The 20857-nt window shown below is 26.5% G+C and overlaps 2 protein-coding genes across 2 annotated transcripts; one reads left to right on the top strand and one right to left on the bottom strand.

The window, feature by feature from the left end:
- Nucleotides 1–30: 30 nt before the first annotated feature.
- Nucleotides 31–4730, bottom strand: LOC124928080 (chromo domain protein LHP1-like). The gene is made up of 6 exons (XM_047468613.1): nucleotides 4334–4730; nucleotides 4099–4124; nucleotides 3931–4017; nucleotides 3033–3761; nucleotides 601–661; nucleotides 31–332 (listed from the first exon to the last, which is right to left on the bottom strand). Exons 1-6 carry the CDS (start codon nucleotides 4697–4699, stop codon nucleotides 279–281), a joined length of 1323 nt encoding a protein of 440 aa, XP_047324569.1. The 5' UTR covers nucleotides 4700–4730; the 3' UTR covers nucleotides 31–278.
- Nucleotides 4731–14188: 9458 nt separating this feature from the next.
- Nucleotides 14189–15361, top strand: LOC124924922 (F-box/kelch-repeat protein At3g23880-like). The gene has a single exon (XM_047464905.1). It carries the CDS (start codon nucleotides 14189–14191, stop codon nucleotides 15359–15361), a length of 1173 nt encoding a protein of 390 aa, XP_047320861.1.
- The last annotated feature ends 5496 nt before the right edge of the window (nucleotides 15362–20857 follow it).

Here is a 20857-nt window from a genome sequence, read left to right as displayed (position 1 = left end):
AATGGAAAAAACAAAAACAGCCCACAACCATAAAATTATGTTCTAAAAGATGCAACACAAAGAACCATCAAATTCAGAACAACATTGAAATCTTGGCGAAAGGAAAGAGAACTGCTGCTGCTATACAAATCAGCTAGGCTAGCAATAGTTTGACAAGTGGAAGTATCCAACAAAACAACTGCATAGAGGCTAGCTATAATATCCCGAACAAATACTTAAATAACCTATACAGGATGAAGAGTTCAAGATGTTTGATCCAGCTGCATCCAAAGGGCGGCTCATTGCGTTTGGGTTTGGCTGTAACGCAGATGTTGCTCATAGAAGTTGATCAACTGACACAACAATAACCGAAGCAAACTATGAGTGGGGAAAAACAACTTATACACGTCACATTAAACAAGATAAGACAACCAACAAATCTTATTTGTTAGTACCACCCTGAAGCTAATGAGTTAGAAAACAGAATTCATTAGCATCTGGATTTAGATCCAGAAATTGAAAGTGTTAGCTTAAGAGGGTAATTATTACTTATTAACTTTGAGAATTTTATTATCAACTGCAAATTGAAGGAAGAAATGCCGAAGAAACATTAGCAATTACCAGAAGTGGGTTATTAACTTTGAGGAATTTATTGTCAACGACAACTTCTTTGCCATCAGACCTGCAAAAGGAACAATTGAAAATAAAAAGTAAAAAATAGTTACCAGTAAACGACAAGGAATTAGAGTGCATGTTAAACCATGTTCAAAATGAACATATGGCCTATAAGATTGATGAAAATGATCCAAACTAGGCTTCTTTCCCGGCCTCATTTACATTGGCTATAGGTTCCCTTCTTATTTTTGTTTTAATCCTTCAATGGTTTCCAAAATAAATAGCTAAATTCTCACTCACAGAAAGCAGAAAAAATGCAGAAACTGAAATGTAATAATCAGGCTTATGACAACATACTTACCAAGCCTGGCTCGGTCTATGAGATAAACTGGCCAAGGAACTAGTTGTTATTGACTACAAACTAACTCAAGAGGGCAACAATTGGTTACAAATAGTAATCCATCATGGCCTTTTTTAATCCATTTATGCAGAAAACTGAAAAAACTGTTTAACCCCTTAATAATAACTGTGTATAGCATTCAATTGACCAATATATATTGAGATTTCTTAGAAAATCAGAGTTATTTCCATCCTTGTGATAAAGTCCAGTTTGAAAGCTGGCCTGACTGATTAGGCATCAGCAAAAAAACAAATTCTTCGCTACGATCACTTTTTTTAACATCCAAGTTAAAATAACCACCACTTACACACATCAACTCATTTCAACCATAACTAGAACAAATTGGACTTTATACTGCTACTATATCAAACAGACTTTGACAGAATGCTAAATTAGTGCGACCACTGATACAAACTGTTGCAAACAAAAGGACAGTTTCGTCAGACAAAACTCAATTTATAGCCAAAAGTTTATGCAATAGTCGTCAGCCAAATTAAATCTATGGATTTAGCTACTTAACATATGCTCGATAGCTGCCTATAAGTTTTTTTTATAAAAAAAAGTCTATAATGTTTTAAGAGTCTATCCTATACAGTATAATAGGGGATTCCCCAGATCATTTGGTAATCAATGAACCAGCAAAAGAGGAGGACTAAGGATCTGACGGGTTCCACCATTGGTATAGCTTAATAATTGAATGTGAAGAGTGTTTTTTGCCATTATAAGGGAAGGTGGGAGGAGCAGAAGAGGCCAGACTACATCCAAGTTATCAACCAGCAACAATAATGACAAGTGATAACCAAAACTGAGACAAGAGGATCTCTTATGTTAGCCTTTAGAATAACACTGGTATAGAGCTAACTGGTTCACTAAGAAAGCGATGATTACCCAAGATAATCACTATTTTACATGGACATCTTAAATACTTACAATTGCATCACCAAAGACTAGTATCAACAAAAGCACAAGTTCTTAAACTGCAAGATACTGTCAAAAAATTTGTTTGACAATAAAAGAAAACAGATTTTTAATAGTATATGATGGTATGGAGAGCTACACTGATGTTCACAATGGCAACATCCAGTAGAAGTGACCATTGCTAAATAGACTAAAGAGTTATATTCACAGAAATAAATTATCCACCTTCAACTCAAGCATATGTCCATAAAGCTTTGTGGGAACAATAATTCTTGATTGAACTATCATGATTTACTAACCAACCACAGATAAATACACTGCTAGATAAGCAGCCAAGACTCTGGAACATAACACAGCCAAATGGGGCTTGTTTGATGTGATTTAATCCAAATAAAGCAATTTATCATCATCAATCACTTCTTCAATCAAATCATCAAACAAAGATATTTTGGTTATTTAACCCCCCAAATAAAACACCTTTTCTTCAAACAAATGTGTTTTTAGAAAAAAATAAAATCAGATTAAAAGAAAACAAATCAAAGATTCTTTGGCATCATACTTTGTCAAAGTGACAAAATAAAAATGCACATGGCAAAAACTTGTCATCCATTTTTTTGTAGCACAACAATACAAATTGACAACTTCTCACACATTTTTCACTAAATTAATCACATTTTTCATCTCAAATGTCAATAAATCACTTTCACTATTTATTTTGGCAATTTTCAAAAGTAATTGTGATGGTGACAAAATACCACTTTCTAAAAAGGCTCAACTCTTGTAGTTGAAACAATGCATAATGAAAAATGGTTAAAAATAGTCAAAATTGGGTTCAAATATTGCCTTGATATTGAATTTCAAGGACATTGTGCAAGATTATATCTAAGGAAAACCGTCAGAAGATATTGAAAACAGGTCAAGTGAACCAGAAATTGAAGGGGGTCTCAACAATGCATATCCAGTCAAGGGTCGCCCGTTCATTCTCAGAATCCAATTAACCGTATCTAATTGACGCACAATATAACTATTCAATGGCAAGTGTAAGTCAATAGAGAATATTGATGGATATGTATCTTTATAAAAAAAACAAAAAGGGAACAATTAGAGATGAGAATCACACCTCATTGCGATGAAAGTCACTGAAACATCATTAACACTCTCAATTGTTGTCGACGAATAACTGATAGGCCTAACAATTTCAGTTATAGTGGCAACAGCATTGGAGTTCTCAAGCAAACTCTTAAGCCCCAAATCGCTCCCTGCAAAATCTGGATTCAAACTATCTTGTTGCCATCCAGATTTACTGCACGAACCATTAGAGCTTCTGACTGTTTTGTTCAGTTCAGCATTTGGTACCTTTGATAGCTCTTGTTTAAACCTCTTAACGGAACCTGATTTCCTTCTTTTAGCTCCAGTACAACGACCAGATTGGGATTGTTCAAAGTTGTCAACTATTGGAAACCCATTAACAGGATCCTTCATCTCAGACATGTTGTTTTCTTGATCATGTGTTTTAGGCTTATCAGCAACACCCTCATTGCACAAGACAGATCCTCTTAATTCATTAAGCTTTAAACTCAATTCATTTTGCTCCTTAGCTTCCTCATTTTGTCTGATAACCGTTCTAACTTCATTGTTTCCGTGTTTACTTCTTTCTTTGGTAGGGGATGTATCGCTTAAGCTGCCCATAGGAACTGGCTCTTCAGTAACTCTAACTTTGACAGCAGATACATTATTATAATTAGCTTTAGTTGGGGAAATCCGTTGCTTCTTTGTGGATTGATTGGGAGTTGTTAGTTTATACTTGCGCTTACGTCCTCTTGTAGATTTATGCTTTCCTGATCGCAAGCTTCAAACAGAGGAAATACAATATCTCAGCATACAACATCTAAGACATATATTGCCCCCCCAACACACACACCATTTGAAAACAAAAACAATAAGTGTTTCCAAATGGGCCACTATTATGATTTAGAATAAACTATCATCGGTGATAATGAAATCAATGAATGGGAAACCTGTCTTCAAAGGCATCAATGATATCCGAACATGCGAGGAGATTGTCGAAGGGTTCCCAAGTGTTGGCTGTCTCTGGCCAGCCACGCCTTCAAAGGAAAGTCATGTACACAGATCAGAATTTGATAAATAACTCATAATATATAGCAATGTGAAGTTAGGGCACGCACCATTTGATGAGATATTGAGCTTCGCCCTTTATCCACAACAGCATTCAGAATGTCAATGGTTAGAAAAAATGAAATAATGGAAAAGAACAAGGAAAGCAACGTGAAGAAGATTATATATATAACATCATTTTGCCAATATAGTAATCAATCCTTTGGATTAATGCATCTACAGATATAAAGAAGCATATAAGGAAGGAGAAAGAGGGAGAGGATAGATAGAAAGAAAGATACGGACCTTACGAACCCTTTTCTTTCTTACGGTTTCAATCTCATAAAATCCTTCAGCTAGCTTGGGACGCTCTCCCTCCATCACGCCCTCTTCGATTTCACAGTCTTCCTCCTCCTCATCTTCTTCTTCTTCCTCATCATCCTCTCCCTCTTTCCTGTGTCCTTCTTCTAGCTTCGCATCTTCCTCCTGCAGCTCATTCTGACGCTTAATAGCCTCCGCCGGAGATTCCGTTTTCGCAGACGCCGCCGCCGCCACTTCAGCATCAATCGCTTGCACCTCCTTGCCAGACTCCAAAGGCCGCATTGCCGGCTGTGATGAAGCTTCAGTCATGGCGGCTGCTGCTCCTGCGAACTTCTTCTTTCCGCCTTTCATGACCTTCTTCTCTCTAACCTCGCTTCAATTTCAATTGACTTAAGCTAAACAAAAACTCGGCTGACCATGAAGACAATATATATACACTATTAACAAACACACAAACAAATAAATATATGTTTACATTTAAATTTTATTTTTTGTTTTATTACTTCTGCCCTATAACAATTTAAACATAATAAGTTCTAACAATTTACTCTATCAATTCATATAAGTTGTTATATTCAATGTAAATATTTGCAAGCTAAGTGGAACAAATAATGGATTAAGAATTGATATTATACATGTCACCCATACAAATAAGACGATAATAATTTCTCTCTTCAACTGAAATATAACTATTAACAATTTTTATTTCTTCAATTTTTTTTTATTAAATTATAACTAAGTGGAACAAATATTGCATTAAAAATTAACATTATACATGTCACCATACAATTAGGACGATAATAATTTCTCTCTTCAACTGAAATATAACTACTAAACATTTTTATCACTTCAATTTTTTTATTAAATTATTTAATATTTTCATTTAAAAATATAAATTTTAAGGGGTAATTATCTCTTAATTTTATTAATTATTAAAATATTTTAATTATATATATAACTAAATTAAAAGATATATATAAAATTTTAAAACTATTATATATATAAAAAACTTAAATATATTTTAAAATTATATATTAATATATTTAAATATTTTTTTATTTTAAAAAAAAATATATATATATATAACTAAATAAAACAAATACATTAAAAATTAACATTATACATGTCACCATACAAATAAAACGATAATAATTTTTATCTTCAACTAAAATATAACTACTAAATATTTTTATCACTTCAATTTTTTTTATTAAATTATTTAATATTTTCATTTAAAAATATAAATTTTAAGGGGGTGATTATTGCTTCATTTTTTTAATTATTAAAATAATATAATTAAATTAAAAGATATATATGAATTTTTAATGTTATTATATATATATATATATATATATATATATATATATATATATATATATATATATATATAACAAACTTAAATATATTTATAAACTATATATATTAATATATTTTTAAGTTATATTTATATTTATATTTTAGTGGAATAAATAGGACAATAAGAATTGACATTATACATGTCACTAAAGACAATAATAATTTCTCTTCAACTGAAATATAACAATTAACAATTTTTATCTTTTTAATTTTTTTTATTAAATTATTTAATATTATTATTTAAAAATATTACGATAAAAATGTAATATCATTTTTAATTTTATTTTTAATCGTTTTAAGTTCATGGCGGGTCAACCCACAATCTGACTCAAATATCTATTTACTCTCACATTGCATAACGATCTTTAAAATAATTGATACAATTTGATTCCTCAACTCAATTAGTTTGACCTCTAGAGTCCACTTTTTTCTCATACTACTACGAATGAAAGGCACCACGTTCATCAAATTTGGTGTTGAATTTAAAATATAAATAGTTATTAGCCTAGTTGGTTAAAAAATTGTATTTGTTTTTGTTAGGTTTCAAGTTCGAACCATACTTATAGCATTTTAAATTTTATTTTTAATCGTTTTAAATTTATGGGCGGGTCAACCCACAATCCGACCAAAATATCCATTTACTCTCACATATATATCCAAATTAACCACAGATCTCGACCCGACAATCCGTACACTTTAAAAATTAAGCACCATTATATATATATAGATTAAAGTCAAGAGAGTCTAGTGGGGGAGTTAATCATTTTTTCTCGAAAAATTACTATCAATAATTTATTGAGTGCAATTTTTTCTAATATATATATATTTTTAATGTTATTTTTTTTCTTTGTGCTTTAGCAAAAAAAATTATTATAAATATATCTGGACTTTTTTAAAAAACAAACTTAAATATATTTTTAAATTATATATATATACTTAAATATAAAAATTTGTTATTTTTAAATTATATATATTTTTAAGTTATTCCATGCTATCTCTAACACGCAAGCAAGAAATAATATAATTATTTTGATCTTAATCTAGGGGAAGTTTATGATAGTGAATTTGAAATTTCTACGTGTATTATCAAATTCTATAAAGGTTTGTTTAAGGTTAGATTTAAATGATATAATTTTTTATTCAATTAGTACAACGCAAAAGATATATTGAAGGCTCGTTTTACGTTAAAGGAGGTCGAGGAGGTCATTAAGGGGTGTGGAAGACATAAAGCATCGAGATGCGACGGGTTTACTTTGAAATTTTTTTAAGGCGCGGTCTTTCCTTAAGACTGGAATTATGGAATCAATTGATCATTTTTTATCGATTTTCATCATTTGATAAGTGTTGGAACTCTACTTTGATATGTCTCATTCGTAAAACTCCAGGACAAGAACTATTAATGTGATGAATTTTAGGTCTATCAGTCTTGTTTTTGTCATTCTATAAGATTGTCACAAAATAATTAGCCAACAAGTTACGGGGGTGTTAAAGACGGTCATATCTAGTAATCATATGACGTTAATCAAATATCGTCAAATCTATGATGTTGTATTAATAACTAATGAGTGCATTGACTCAACTAATTTAAGAAGTGAAAATGTGCTTTTGTCAAGTCAGACATTGAAAAAGTTTATGATCATGTCAATTGAGAGTTTTTATTTCATCTAATGGACAAAACGAAAATGGGTGCAAAATGAATTGGTTGTATTAGATTTTGCCTCTCAACGGTTAAGTTTTATGTCATTGTTAATGGAAATTCTTAAGAATTTTTCGAGAGCTCTAAAGGGATCAGACAGGGTGATTCACTCTCTCCTTTTTTGTTCGTCATTATTATGGAAGCTCTCTAAATAATTATGCCTTTCGCGGAAAACTCGAGACGCATCCGTGGAGTGAGTTGTGGGTCAAAAAGATATCCTTTTGTCATATCACATTTGTTTTTTGTTGATGACACACTCTGCATGCTTCAAGCTACCTAAAGGAATTTTAAACACCTTCAGGATATTTTTATTGTTATTTAGTGCATGTTTCGGTCTTCGAGTTAATCTTAATAAGTCAGACATCTTTTTTTCAAATTTTATTCAGAATAGAAGAAGGATGAGGTTGGCAAATGTGTTGGGGTTGAGAATTTGTGGTTTTCCGTCAACATATTTTGGTATGTCATTAGATTCTAAATTACAATTCAATGTCTCTTAGGATCCGATTATCACTAAAATGGAATGTAAACTGTCTAGATGGAAAAATAAAATAATCTTGAAAGGGGGTCAGTTAATCCTCATTAAGAGTGTGGCGGTGAAAATGGAAAGAATAATGTGTAAATTTTTATGGGGATCTTCTAACTCATCGTTTTATCATTTAGTTAGTTGAGATAAAGTTAAATATTTTAAAAATTAAGGAGGTCTAGATATTCAAGATCTTATTTATTCTAATAAGGTTCTTCTATCAAAATGATGTAAGAGATTTGCAATGAAACTGAATAGTCTTTGGGCATCGATAATCAAAAGTAAGTATGGTAATGATTGGTCTGGTTGGTTCACCGAAATGTCTAATTATTCAGCAGATTATAGTATTTGGAGGGGAGTTTTATTCTATGTAGAATTTTTTTTGTGAACATACTAGATTCATTGTGGGGGATGGTTCTTCAATTAGATTTTGGACAACATTTGATGTAGTGTCAAAAGTCTAGCTACGACGTATCATGAGCTTGTTTCCATTTCTATATGTAGAAATGCCATAATGTTTGATTCTCGGTCTAGTGGTTTTTTTAACCGAATTAGATATTGAATGAGATTAAACATTATGGAGAGACTTCGTCCCATAATAGAGTTTTACTTTTTGTAGGACGCAAGTAAGTGTCACCGTCTGAACAAGACGTTATGCATTGACAATATATGGATAGTTTAATGTGAAACATTGCTACAAGTTATTCGCTAATATGATTATATATAATTTTTGTTGGGAAAAACTTTGGGAGTCAATGATTCCATCTAAGATATCGTTCTTTGGATGAAGCGTCATTCATGGTGGAATTCTAACGGATGATATATGCATGAAAAAATGTTGTATTATGGATAGTCGTATATATAATAAAAAAGTTGAAAGGGAAACTCACTTACTTTTGCATTGTCGAGGGGTGACTAGTATTTAGAATCTTTTGTGGAGTATTACTAGGATTCATTGGGTATTGCCCCAGTCTTCGAGTAGTTGCTGGGAAGTTTGGATTGATGTGGTTGATACGATAGACCTACATATTTGGGTTAACATCCCAATTATTTTTTGGTTGATTATCTAGTTAAAGAGAAATTGTCAAACTTTCAATGACCGTAGTCGTTCGATGCGTATCATTCATAATACTATTATTACGATGTTTTTTGAAATTAGTCCAAGAAAGTCAGTAGAGTCTGCCGGGGGTTAATCGTTCTTTTCTTGAGTATATATAAATTATTGAGTACTATTTTTTTTCTTTTCTTGTTTTCATGTTATGTTTTATCAGTTTGCTTAAACGATAATTTTTTTGGAAAATATATTTTAAAGTTATATGTATATATTTTTTATTTTTTAGAATACCATTTATGTTTTTAATGTATATGCCTTTTATTTTTACTTTTATTAATAATATTTTAATAAGATTGGTTTAATTGACATTATGATTCTTTAATAATTAATTATTTAATTATATATTTTGATATTTCATTCAACACAAAATTATTTTATAAAACAAATTAAATAATTATTTTTTTAAGAATTAAAAAAGAAGTAGCATAAAACTTTACCACTAAAAAACAAATTAAATAATTATAAACAACACTAAATGAGTTTCTAATAATGCAGTATATATATATATATATATATATATATATATATATATATATATATATATATATATATATATTATAACTTAAAAAAATATTAAAAAACAACAAATCAATTCATTTATATTTTTATTGTGTATGCAATGTTCTTTACTTGTTAAAAAACAATATTTTAATAAGATATGATATTTATCACAATTTAAAAAATATATATATAATTTGAATGTATTTAATTCTTAAAAAGTAGGTCAAAAAAGTTGAAAATTTTATAATAAAATGTTAGACAAATATTAGAAAACATTTCAAACTAATAAATGATTGAATAAAAAAATATATCTCTTCATTTAAATTTCTATTATTTTAAAATAAATAAAGAACCGAGTTAGTTGACAAATTAGATAGCTCTAAAAGTGTTTTATATGAAACATTATTATATATATATATATATACATATTAAAAAGTTTTAAGAAAAAGTATGATGAATTAAATATAATTATTTTATATATAATTTATGTTAATATTAATAAATTATATAAAAACATTCTTCAACTACCCTATACCATAGTTTAAATAACTTCCTTATCAATAGGAGGTCAACCTTTTTTTTAAAATTTATTTCCTTTATTTAATTTTATTTGTCTTAGATAATAAATTTTAAAACAAAATTGTATAAATTATTTACATATCATCTATATAATTCAAAATAAAATTTGGTGCAAATTATATATATATATATATATATATATATATATATATATATATATATATATATATATTAGCATGTTAATGATATGCATACATTTTTATATATTCATGTATATTTTTTGTTTATAATTTTATAAAAAATTAATCATAAAAATAATAATAAGATGAATAGATTTATTTAGCATGTTAATTATATACATATATTTTTATATGTTTAAATATATATATATATATATATTAAATATATATATATATATAATTATAATAAAAGGTATTTTTTGTTTATACTTTTAGAAAAAAATAATCATAAATAAAAGTTGAAAAAAATTGATGTAAAGTTATTTTTATTTATAATTTTAAGAAAGTTACTTATAAATTAAAGTAAAAGAAATAAATGGAAAAGTGATATAAATTGATATAAAAATAATAATAATTAGAAAAATAATGGGAAAATTTGATATAAATTAATTTTGTTATTATTTATTATTATCTTTATTAAATTGTTTACTCTTCTGTTTTACGGCCCATCAACCAAGGGATTATATAATATTACTATTTCAAAATTTCAAAACTAATTTAATTTGTAAATGGGCTGCGTGTAATTGGGCTCGACGGGACCAGTTGAAGATAGAAAAAAAAAAAAATTAAAGGTAACTATTTAAAATAATAATAAAATTATAAAAAATAAATTCTCTATATTTTTTCATCTTAAGGGTTATTTTTCTTCGGTTAATTATTAAGGCTAGAGTTTGCCCTATTTAAGGTTATTTAATTATTATTTTTATCATAAATATATTGGCATAAAAAATTGAAAAAAAAAAGTTGTTTAACTTACATCCTCCCTTGAACATGCTAGAAGAGAAAGAGAATATAAAAAAAAAATGGGTGCAATTTGATTATTTAAATGGACACAATGTAAAATTAATAGTCTCAACTTCCAACTAGAATTAAATCATATAATAATAACTAATATATATCTCTTGCAATAATATAAAAAATCGTAAAAAAAATATTAAAGTAAAAATATCTAGAATATTTTTAATTTTATTTTAAACCGTTTTAAATTTATGAACGGATCAACCCACAATCCGACCCAAGTATCCATTTACTCTCACATATATATCCAAATTAATCACAACTCTCGACCCGGCAATCCGGACATTTTAAAAATTAAGCATCATTATATATATATATATATAGATTAGTTAGTTAAAAAGTTGAACTTATATTGTTAAATTATTCTGCGTTTATCAAATTTGGTATTGAATTTATAATATAAAGTATTATTTGTCATAATTGATTAAAAGGTTGTACTTGTTTTGTTAGGTTGCAAGTTCAAACCATACCTATACATTTTTAACCGTTTTAAGTTTATGGGCGGTTCAATCTACAATCCGACCCAAGTATCTATTTACTCTCACATATATATCCAATTAACCACAGTTCTCGACCCGCCAATCCGAACACTTTAAAAATTAAACATCATTATATGTTACTTACATGCAAAATATATTAATTTGTTTTTGTGAATTCTAATTTATGTGAATGGTGAGCTAATTCACATAAATACTACAATACTTTAAGGAAAAAAGTTCACTTAGACGTATGTACTTGTACGACTAGCTCACTTAGACGTATGTACTAAGGTCATCTAAACATAAGTACTATAAAAAATTAACTCATTTAACCTCTTTTAGTAACTATAGTTAATTTTTATTTTTAAATTTATATATTTATTAATTAAATATTAATATATTTTCTCTCTCCTTCTTTTACATTAATTAAACTAGATAATTTATTTCATTCTTATTTTTTTTTATACTAGTTTTTTTTTTTCATTTTTTTTACCAGTTTTTATTTCTTATAAATCTTAAATTCTCATTTTTGGTAACATTGTTTTGTATATTATTTGATTATTACTATTTTGGTGTTTTATGAATATGTTGCTATTATTATCTAAATATTAATTAATTTATTTTTGTGTTAAAAGATTTTTATTGTTGAAAGTATAAGTATTGTTATATTTAATCATTGAGATCAAATAATTTTAAAATAATTAATAAATTAATATTAATATAAGAAAAAAAATATAAAAAAAAGAAAAAAATATAAAGTTAAAATAATAAATAATGAATGCCCATATATATATATAATAAAATTAAAATAATGAATAATAAATATTCATATAAAAATAATAAAATATTTATAAAAAAGATAAAAATAAATAATTTATTTATTAATGATAAAGGATGAGAGAGAAAATATATTAATATTTAATTAATAAATATATAAATTAAAAAATATAAATTAATCATTGTTTAATTAAAAAGGCTCAATGTGATAATTTTTAATAGTATGTATGTTTACTTAAAATATTTGTTTGAATGTATAAATGGTATAGATTATTATTGTTTAGTTTTAATTAAAAAATGATCTAAATTGTATAATTTTGTATTTGGTGTATAATATAAAAATATAGTTTAAAAATAAAAAAATAATTTTATTCTTTTAATTAATTAAAATAAATATATGAGTTTGAAATTAAAATTTAATTATTATTATTATTCTATTAATTTATTTATTTATTATAAATTAATGTATCATTTTTATTTAATATTGTAATTATTTTATTTAATCTAATAAAATTTGATTATAATATAAGTTTTTAGGTGAATTATATTTATTTAATTTAAATATTATTAATTGGCTGTAATAAAATAAATATAAAATAATAAATAATATTATTTATAATTTAATTAAATTATAGAAAAATATAATAATCATTAATAAAATTACATCATTTTTACAAGTATAATTTTTTATAACAAAATTCTAGTATTAAAGTTATTATATTATATATAATAATAATATTAAACCTCAATAGTATTAAAGCTTCCCAAAATGAAGAACAACTTCTTATGAGATGGGATCGTACTAGTGATGTGAAATCCTATTACATCTCAGATATTCTGAATGAAGAATGTCCAAATGCCCATTCATTAGATTTTAAAATAATTAATAAATTAATATTAATATAAGAAAAAATTATAAAAAAAAGAAAAAAATATAAAGTTAAAATAATAAATAAGGAATGCCCATATATATATATATATATATATATATATATATATATATATATATATATAATAAAATTAAAATAATGAATAATAATTATTCATATAAAAATAATAAAATATTTATAAAAAGATAAAAATAAATGATTCATTTATTAATAATAAAGGATGAGAGAAAATATATTAATATTTAATTAAAATATATATAAATTAAAAAATAAAAATTAATTATTCTTTACTTAAAAGGTTAAATATGCTATTTTTTTATAGTATGTATGTTTAAATGAACTTTTATTAGTGCATACGTTTAAATGAGCAAGTTGTTTTATCAGTGTTATTTGATGATTAAGATTTCCATTTATTAATATTTATATAAAAGAAAATGATTTCAATTTATTAATAAAACAAATCTTTCAATCTAAATTGATTATTAATTTTTTTTATTAAATTTGTTAAAGAAGGAATAATCGTTTGAATACCGGAAATTTAAATAAGTTTGATAAATATATTAAATATGATAATTTTTTAATAATCTTGCTTAATTCTTACTTCTTTTTAAGAAAAAATTATAGTAAAAAAGGAAAGAAAAAATAGTCCTTAGTTTTCAAACAACTATTTTTTTCTCATGTTTATGTATAAAAAAAAATGTTAAATATTGACAATATTTTTTGATTCATGGCGCTCAATATATTTTTAAACATCACATTTAGTCAACGCTTATTGGAATTCCGTCTGACTAATTTTTTGTTTGATAAGTTGAATTGTATACTTTAGATCAAATAAGTGGGATACATAATACCCTACATTACCCTGATTTCTGTCACTTTACTTTCATTTTTAGTCTCTTCTCCAGAATTAGTCTGGGCACTCTGAATCGACCGCCGCCGACCCTATCCATGGACATCCAGACCGATCGAGAGAGAAAGCGGGGCAATTTTATTCAAACAAGTTCTTCCGTCGCCGCCGATTTAGTCACCCTCGTTAGGTCCCTGCCTCCAGAAATTATTACAGAAATCTTAAGCAGACTTCCAGTCAAATCACTTCTCCAATGCAGGTGCGTTTCCATATCTTGGAATGCTTTGATTGCTGATCCCATTTTCGTGAAGAAGCATCTCAAAGCTTCCCAAAATGAAGAACAACTTCTTATGAGATGGGATCGTACTAGTGATGTGAAATCCTATTACATCTCAGATATTCTGAATGAAGAATGTCCAAATGCCCATTCATTAGATTTTCCAATCAAACCGTCCAAATCTGATCTATGGATGATTGGATCAACTAATGGGTTGGTGTGTGTGGTCCTAGATCAAGCTGAGATATTTTTGTGGAACCCTTCGACTAGAATATCCAACAAACTGCCCAGTTGCGGCTATAAAAAGCGTCGAAGTCAGTTCATTGCATATGGGTTTGGCTATGATGAACGTAATTCCGACTACAAGGTGATTGTTATTAACTCTAAATCAAAAAATTTAACTGGCCCTTTCTCAACTCAAATAAAGATTTACGGGATGAAGAGTGGTTCATGGAGGAAGGTTAAGAATTACCCTCAATTTTGTCCGTTGGGTGATATGGGCATGTTTGTGAATGGAACACTTCACTGGGGAGCAAGTATGAAGACAGGGATCGATAATTATCGGAGTATCCTCACTTTCGATTTGTCCGAAGAAACCTTTTCTGAAATATCACAACCCTGTTTTGAGGGATTGATTATGGATTCATTGATAGGGGTTTTAAGTGGATGCCTCTGTATGCTATTTAACTGTGGTGAGAAAAAAATAGACGTGTGGGTTATGAAGGAGTATGGAAAAACTGAGTCTTGGACTAAGTTGTTTACATTACCTTTTCTAAAAAGCGGAATGGGTTTCCAGTGTTTTAGACCATTGTATATTTCTAGGAAAAATGAAATCCTCATGCTGTTTGGAGAACAAATGGTGTTGTTTCATCTGGAGAGTAAAGTGGTCACAGTTTCTTATCCCGGTATTAAAAATGTACACAAACGTGGCCTTGAAGCTCTTACTTATACAGAGAGCCTAGTGTCGCCTTTTCTTGAACGATGCCATCAACAATAAATCAGATGATCGATGAAATGGTAAAAGATTACTTTTATTTAGATTCATTGTTATTTAATTACATTAAGTTTTAACAAAAAGTATGTGTTTTACTTAATTCATATAATTTGTGTGGTCTTGTGAAAAATGAGTTTTTATTTAAAGTTTAGATGATTCGAGAATTTTATATGTTGTATATTTGCAGGAGCAAGTAAAATATGTAGTATTATGTGAACAAATCAAATCCAATAAAAAAAAGTTATGAAATGTATTGGATTAAAATTTACTTGCAGGGAAAATAGGCAAAAGGAAGAGTTTGAAATTTCTTACCCTTAGATAGATACTTGTATAATTCTTTTTTCAATAACTAATGTTTTACATGCTGTCAATTGTATGCTAGACTTGAGCAAAAAGATGACAGTCTTTTTTATCTTGTTCTTGGGCTACACATATCTCATGAAAATTTCAAGATAGGTAGACATAGACTCATATATTTGAAGTTAAGTTTCTTCCATGATCACTTAGTGTGCACTGGACTAATATAATTTGAAGTTTCATGTCATCTTTTTACAAAATATAAGTGTATTGCATTTTAATCTTGTTGCTAGGAATGTTAATTTGGAAAATATGATTATAATTTGATAGAGAATTTTTTGATTAAAAAGTTTGTATTAAAGAAATATGTATCATGTGAATCTTATCACCATAAACAAAGAGATGTCATCTCAATATCTCAGAACTTGAAACTAGTTTACAGTTAACTTATCTATATATGAATTAACATCATCGTATCTTTGAGTTTGACTAGGTATAAGTCTCTTTTTTATTCATGAATAGTGTGTGATCAATAAACTGCATAAACTTTATGTTTTATCTGGATCATGTTTGGTTTTTACTTCTTTACTATTGATAAAAAAAACTATTAACTTAATAATTGGTGTTTTCTTTTTTCCTTTGATATTGCAGAGGAGTTAGTGTTGCAGTCCGAATAGTTTCTCTAGTTGAAGGAAGAAGACAAGTGAAGATGATGATATAATAGTCTTTGCTTTCTTAATGTTTCAGACAAAATTCCTTTGGAAACCAATGTTTATTTATGTGAAATGTGTTACATTTTCTTTATTGTTATAACTATGATTTTTTTTTTTTTTTTTACTTTCTTTTGGACAACTTTGTAAACTGAAATGTTTCACATTTTCAATAAACTCTATTCTCTTTCTCTTTTATCTTATTAACATAATGATTAATTTCTATGATTATCATATATAAATTTTTTTATTATTTCCTTTCATTTCATTTAAGGTACAGTGAAAAAAATCCTTGAAACATTACATATTTATTCAGATTTGTTTGATAATTATTTGAAATATTAAGTTAGTAAAACAAATATGAATGATCTATGGCGTAGTATCATTTTTCAAGAGACCAAAATAACTATTTGGGTCTTAAGTTTTGAGTTATTTACTTGATTTAAGGTTCAAAATTTTAATTTTGTAATTTGAGGTTTGAATTTTCAAAATTTTGTACAAATATGATCTTGAGACTTGCATTTTGATCTGGTTGCTAGAAGTGTTAATTTGAAAAATATGATATAATTTGAGTAAGACATTTCTTAAACTGAATTTTTTATATTAGATGAAATAGAATAATGTGGATATTAAAAACTTTGTCCTTCCATATATATATATATATATACTTATATATATATACTTATATATATATATATATACTTTTATATATATATATATATATACTTTTATCACTTAATTTATCTTAATTATTTTTTTCTTGTATAAATACTGATAAAATACAAAATTTATCATCAAATAACATCGTTAAAACAATATAACTCATTAAACTTATTTCTTTTATTTTATACCACAATTATTAATTTTCTATTGAAACCATTTCATTTTTTTACTTAGCCAAAAATAAAATTAATGTACAAAAATATTTATTAACCAAATCTTTTGAACATATTCTTAAATTTTGCCGAAAAATTATTTCACTTAAAAAGTTTCATTTATTCAAATTCTACTTTTTTACAATATATAAATAATATCATTTTTACTTTTTTATTTTAATAATATTTATAAATAAGAAAGTGATGGTAATAAAATAATTGTTTCAAAAGATTCTCTAACAAAGAAATTGATTAACTATTTATATATTTTTGCATTACTTTAAAATACTTTAAATTAAAAATGAAAAGGAATAGCTGTGGTTTATAAACAAACTTATCTCATTCATAGTTAGAATTAGTATAAGAGATGTTTTTATGCTTCAATTTAGTCGTTTTTATTGAAACCTAATAAAACCAATAAACTGAATTAGTATATGAGATAAGTTTTTATGCAGGTTTATGGAAAAACTGGGTCTTGGACTAAGTTGTTTTTATTACCCTTTCTAAAGGATCTAATGGATTTATAGTGTTTTACACCATTGTATATTTTAAGGAAAATGAAATTCTTGTAGTGTTTGGAGCACAATTGGTGTTATTTCATTAGGATATTGATGAAATGGTAAAAGATTACTTTTATTCAAATTCTTTGTTTTTTCATTACATTCAGTTTAACAAAAAAAAAATATGTGTTTTACTTAATTCATATAATTTGTGCGGTCTTAAAGTTAGTGTACACAATAAATAAAGAGACACAATATAATATTTTGAAATTAATTTATAATTTAACTTATCTATAATTAAATTAACATTATCAATTAATTCTGAGTTTGGTCAAGTATCTTTTGCTCCACTAAGTGTAAGGTTTTTTTTATTAATGAATAGTGTGGACAATAAGTTACACAAACTTGAATCGTATTTGACTTATATTTCTCTATCATTGATGAAAATTCTTGTAACCTGCAAGTAATGATGACTTATTTTTTTTTTTTATTCTTTTGATTATGGAGAGTAGTCAGAGTTGCAGTCTCAATAGTCCTTGTAGTTGAACGAAAAAAACAAGTGAAAATGATGATGATAATAACATTTTTTCTTTTAATCTTTCATATAAAATGTCTTTGGAAACAATTGTTACTTTTCCTAAATGTGTTACATTTTTTTTTATTGTTATAACTATGGATTTTTTTTTGTTGTTGACAACTTAAACTGAATTGTTTCCTATTTTAGTAATCTCCATTCATGATTCATGATTCATGATTATGGATTATTATATATAAATAATTTTATTATTATTATTATTATATTTATATATATTTTTAATTTCTTAAGTTACAGTTCAGCAAAAAAATCCTTCAATTACATATGTATAAAGATTTTTTTTTATAATATTTGAAATATTATGTTAGTATATATGATTTACTTCTTAATTACTACCAATTTTGAAAAGGCCAAAATAGCTATTTGGGGAATGGATTTTGAGTTATTTGCCTTATTTAGGGTTCAAAATTATAATTTTGCAATTTGAGGCTTGATTTTTTTTTTAAATTTGTACAAATATGATCTTGAGACTTGCATTTTGAACTTGTTGCTTGGAATGTTAATTTGACAAATATAATTATAATTTGAGTATACCTTTCTTGCATTGAAATTCCGATTCAACCTATTGTACCAGAAGTGATAAAAAATGGGTTGTAACAATCTTACAAGTGTTATGGGCATAAAAGAGTTTTAGAATTTTCATCCCTAGATAGATACCTGTATAATTGTATAATTGTATACTAGACTTGAGCAGAAAAATGATAATCTTTTTTATCTTGTTATTGGGGCTAACGAAGACTTTAAAATAGGTAGACATAGACTCATATATTGTCAAAGTTAAGTTTCTTTCATAGTCACATAGTATGCATTGGACTAATATGATCTGACATTTTACAAAATATATAGTTGTATTGTATTTTGATCTTGTTTCTATGAGTGTTAATTTGACAAATATGATTTGAATTTGTGATTGGAAATTTCTTGGACTGTACACTTCATATTAAAGAGAGATGAATCATGTGGATCTTATCATCATAAACAAAAAGACATCATCTTAGAACTTGAAGCTAGTTATTGTTTAACTTATTCATAAATAGTGCATGTGATAAATAAGTTACACAAACTTTGTGTTTTATCTCTATTGTATTGATGAAAATCCTATTAACTTTAATATAATGATGGTTAATTTCGTTTTTCTTTGATATTGCAATGCATTTAGTGGTCAAGTCTCAATAGACTCTATAGTTTAATGAAGAAAACAAATGAAAATATGACGAATCAATCAAAACGCTTTCAGTTGGAATCAAACCTGTAATTTTTTGGTCTATTAAGCCGACTTTTACTTGGCTACTTCAGTAAGATTTGTTTTGTAGGGTGATACCACAACATTTTTTTTTTTATTTCAAGTTTGGTTAATTTTGACGATGAATTTTACTTTTACCTTATCCTATGATTTGTTTAATGGCTTTTGAAGATTATTTATGTTGAATGTGGGCAAGATTGCAGGATGTAGCATGTAGGGATCAATTTTTCTTCACTTAAATGAGTTAGATGTATTTTTCACAAAGAGTTGTATCGCGGCATTCATTTGGCATAATTGTTTTTGATAGAGCTCAATAAGAGTCCTTTTTTTACCCTGATTTAGTAACTTTTGATAGAGATCTTACTCAGGCCATCTTTGTAGGTCATCGAGTTTTTGATTTGGATATTTCTCTCCTCTTTATCTTCCCTTTAGTTATATTTTTGAATGGATTGAACATCCATCTTATTAGTAGTCTTGATCATTTATGTGTCGTGACTAGTTTGAGTTTTTTTTTATCATGATTTAGGAACTTTTGATATATAGAGATCTTATACTGGGAATCTTTGTCGGCCATCAAGTTTTTGATTTCGATGTTTCCCTCATCTTTGTCTTTTCTATAGTTATGTTTATCGATGGATTAAGGATTTATCTTATTATTAGTCTAGTTCAATGTATTGTGACTATTTTTATTTATTCATTATTTAGGAGATTATTATATTGGTACAAAGTTATTTTTTATGATTGTGACACAAGTTTTTTTAATGTTTTCGCTAATTCTTTTAAGTTAAACAAACAATTATTTTATTTTATTTTTTAAATTTGTCCGGATATGATTAACACGTCACACAAGTATTACATAATTTTTTTTTTATATTCTTTTATCAACATCACTTTTTTAATTTTTTATTTATTTATACTTTTTACTAATTCAATATTAATTATGAACTGTTCTATTATAATTAAAATACTTATGGTTTTTTTCCTTAAATGATATTAAAATATTATCCCAAAAGTTTATAAAAATTAATTATTATGGCACTAACATTTTTTTGTTGTAATATAAATTTCAGATTTTTTTCCTTAAATGATATCAAGATATTATTCTAAATATGATATTTTTTTAATTTATATTCATATCCTAGCTATTTAGTCAATAATGGACTAAGGTAATTACATAATTATTTACAAAATCTTAACAATTATATTTTTGGACATTTTTTAATTTTATTTTTGCTAGGAAGGATTGTGGTTATCCTTAATCATTAATTGCTACAAATTT

This window comes from Impatiens glandulifera, chromosome 2, assembly GCF_907164915.1.
Source record: "Impatiens glandulifera chromosome 2, dImpGla2.1, whole genome shotgun sequence".
NCBI lineage: Eukaryota > Viridiplantae > Streptophyta > Magnoliopsida > Ericales > Balsaminaceae > Impatiens > Impatiens glandulifera.
The sequence above is the reverse complement of the archived record's forward strand: the minus strand, read 5'-3'. Positions and strand labels throughout refer to the sequence as shown.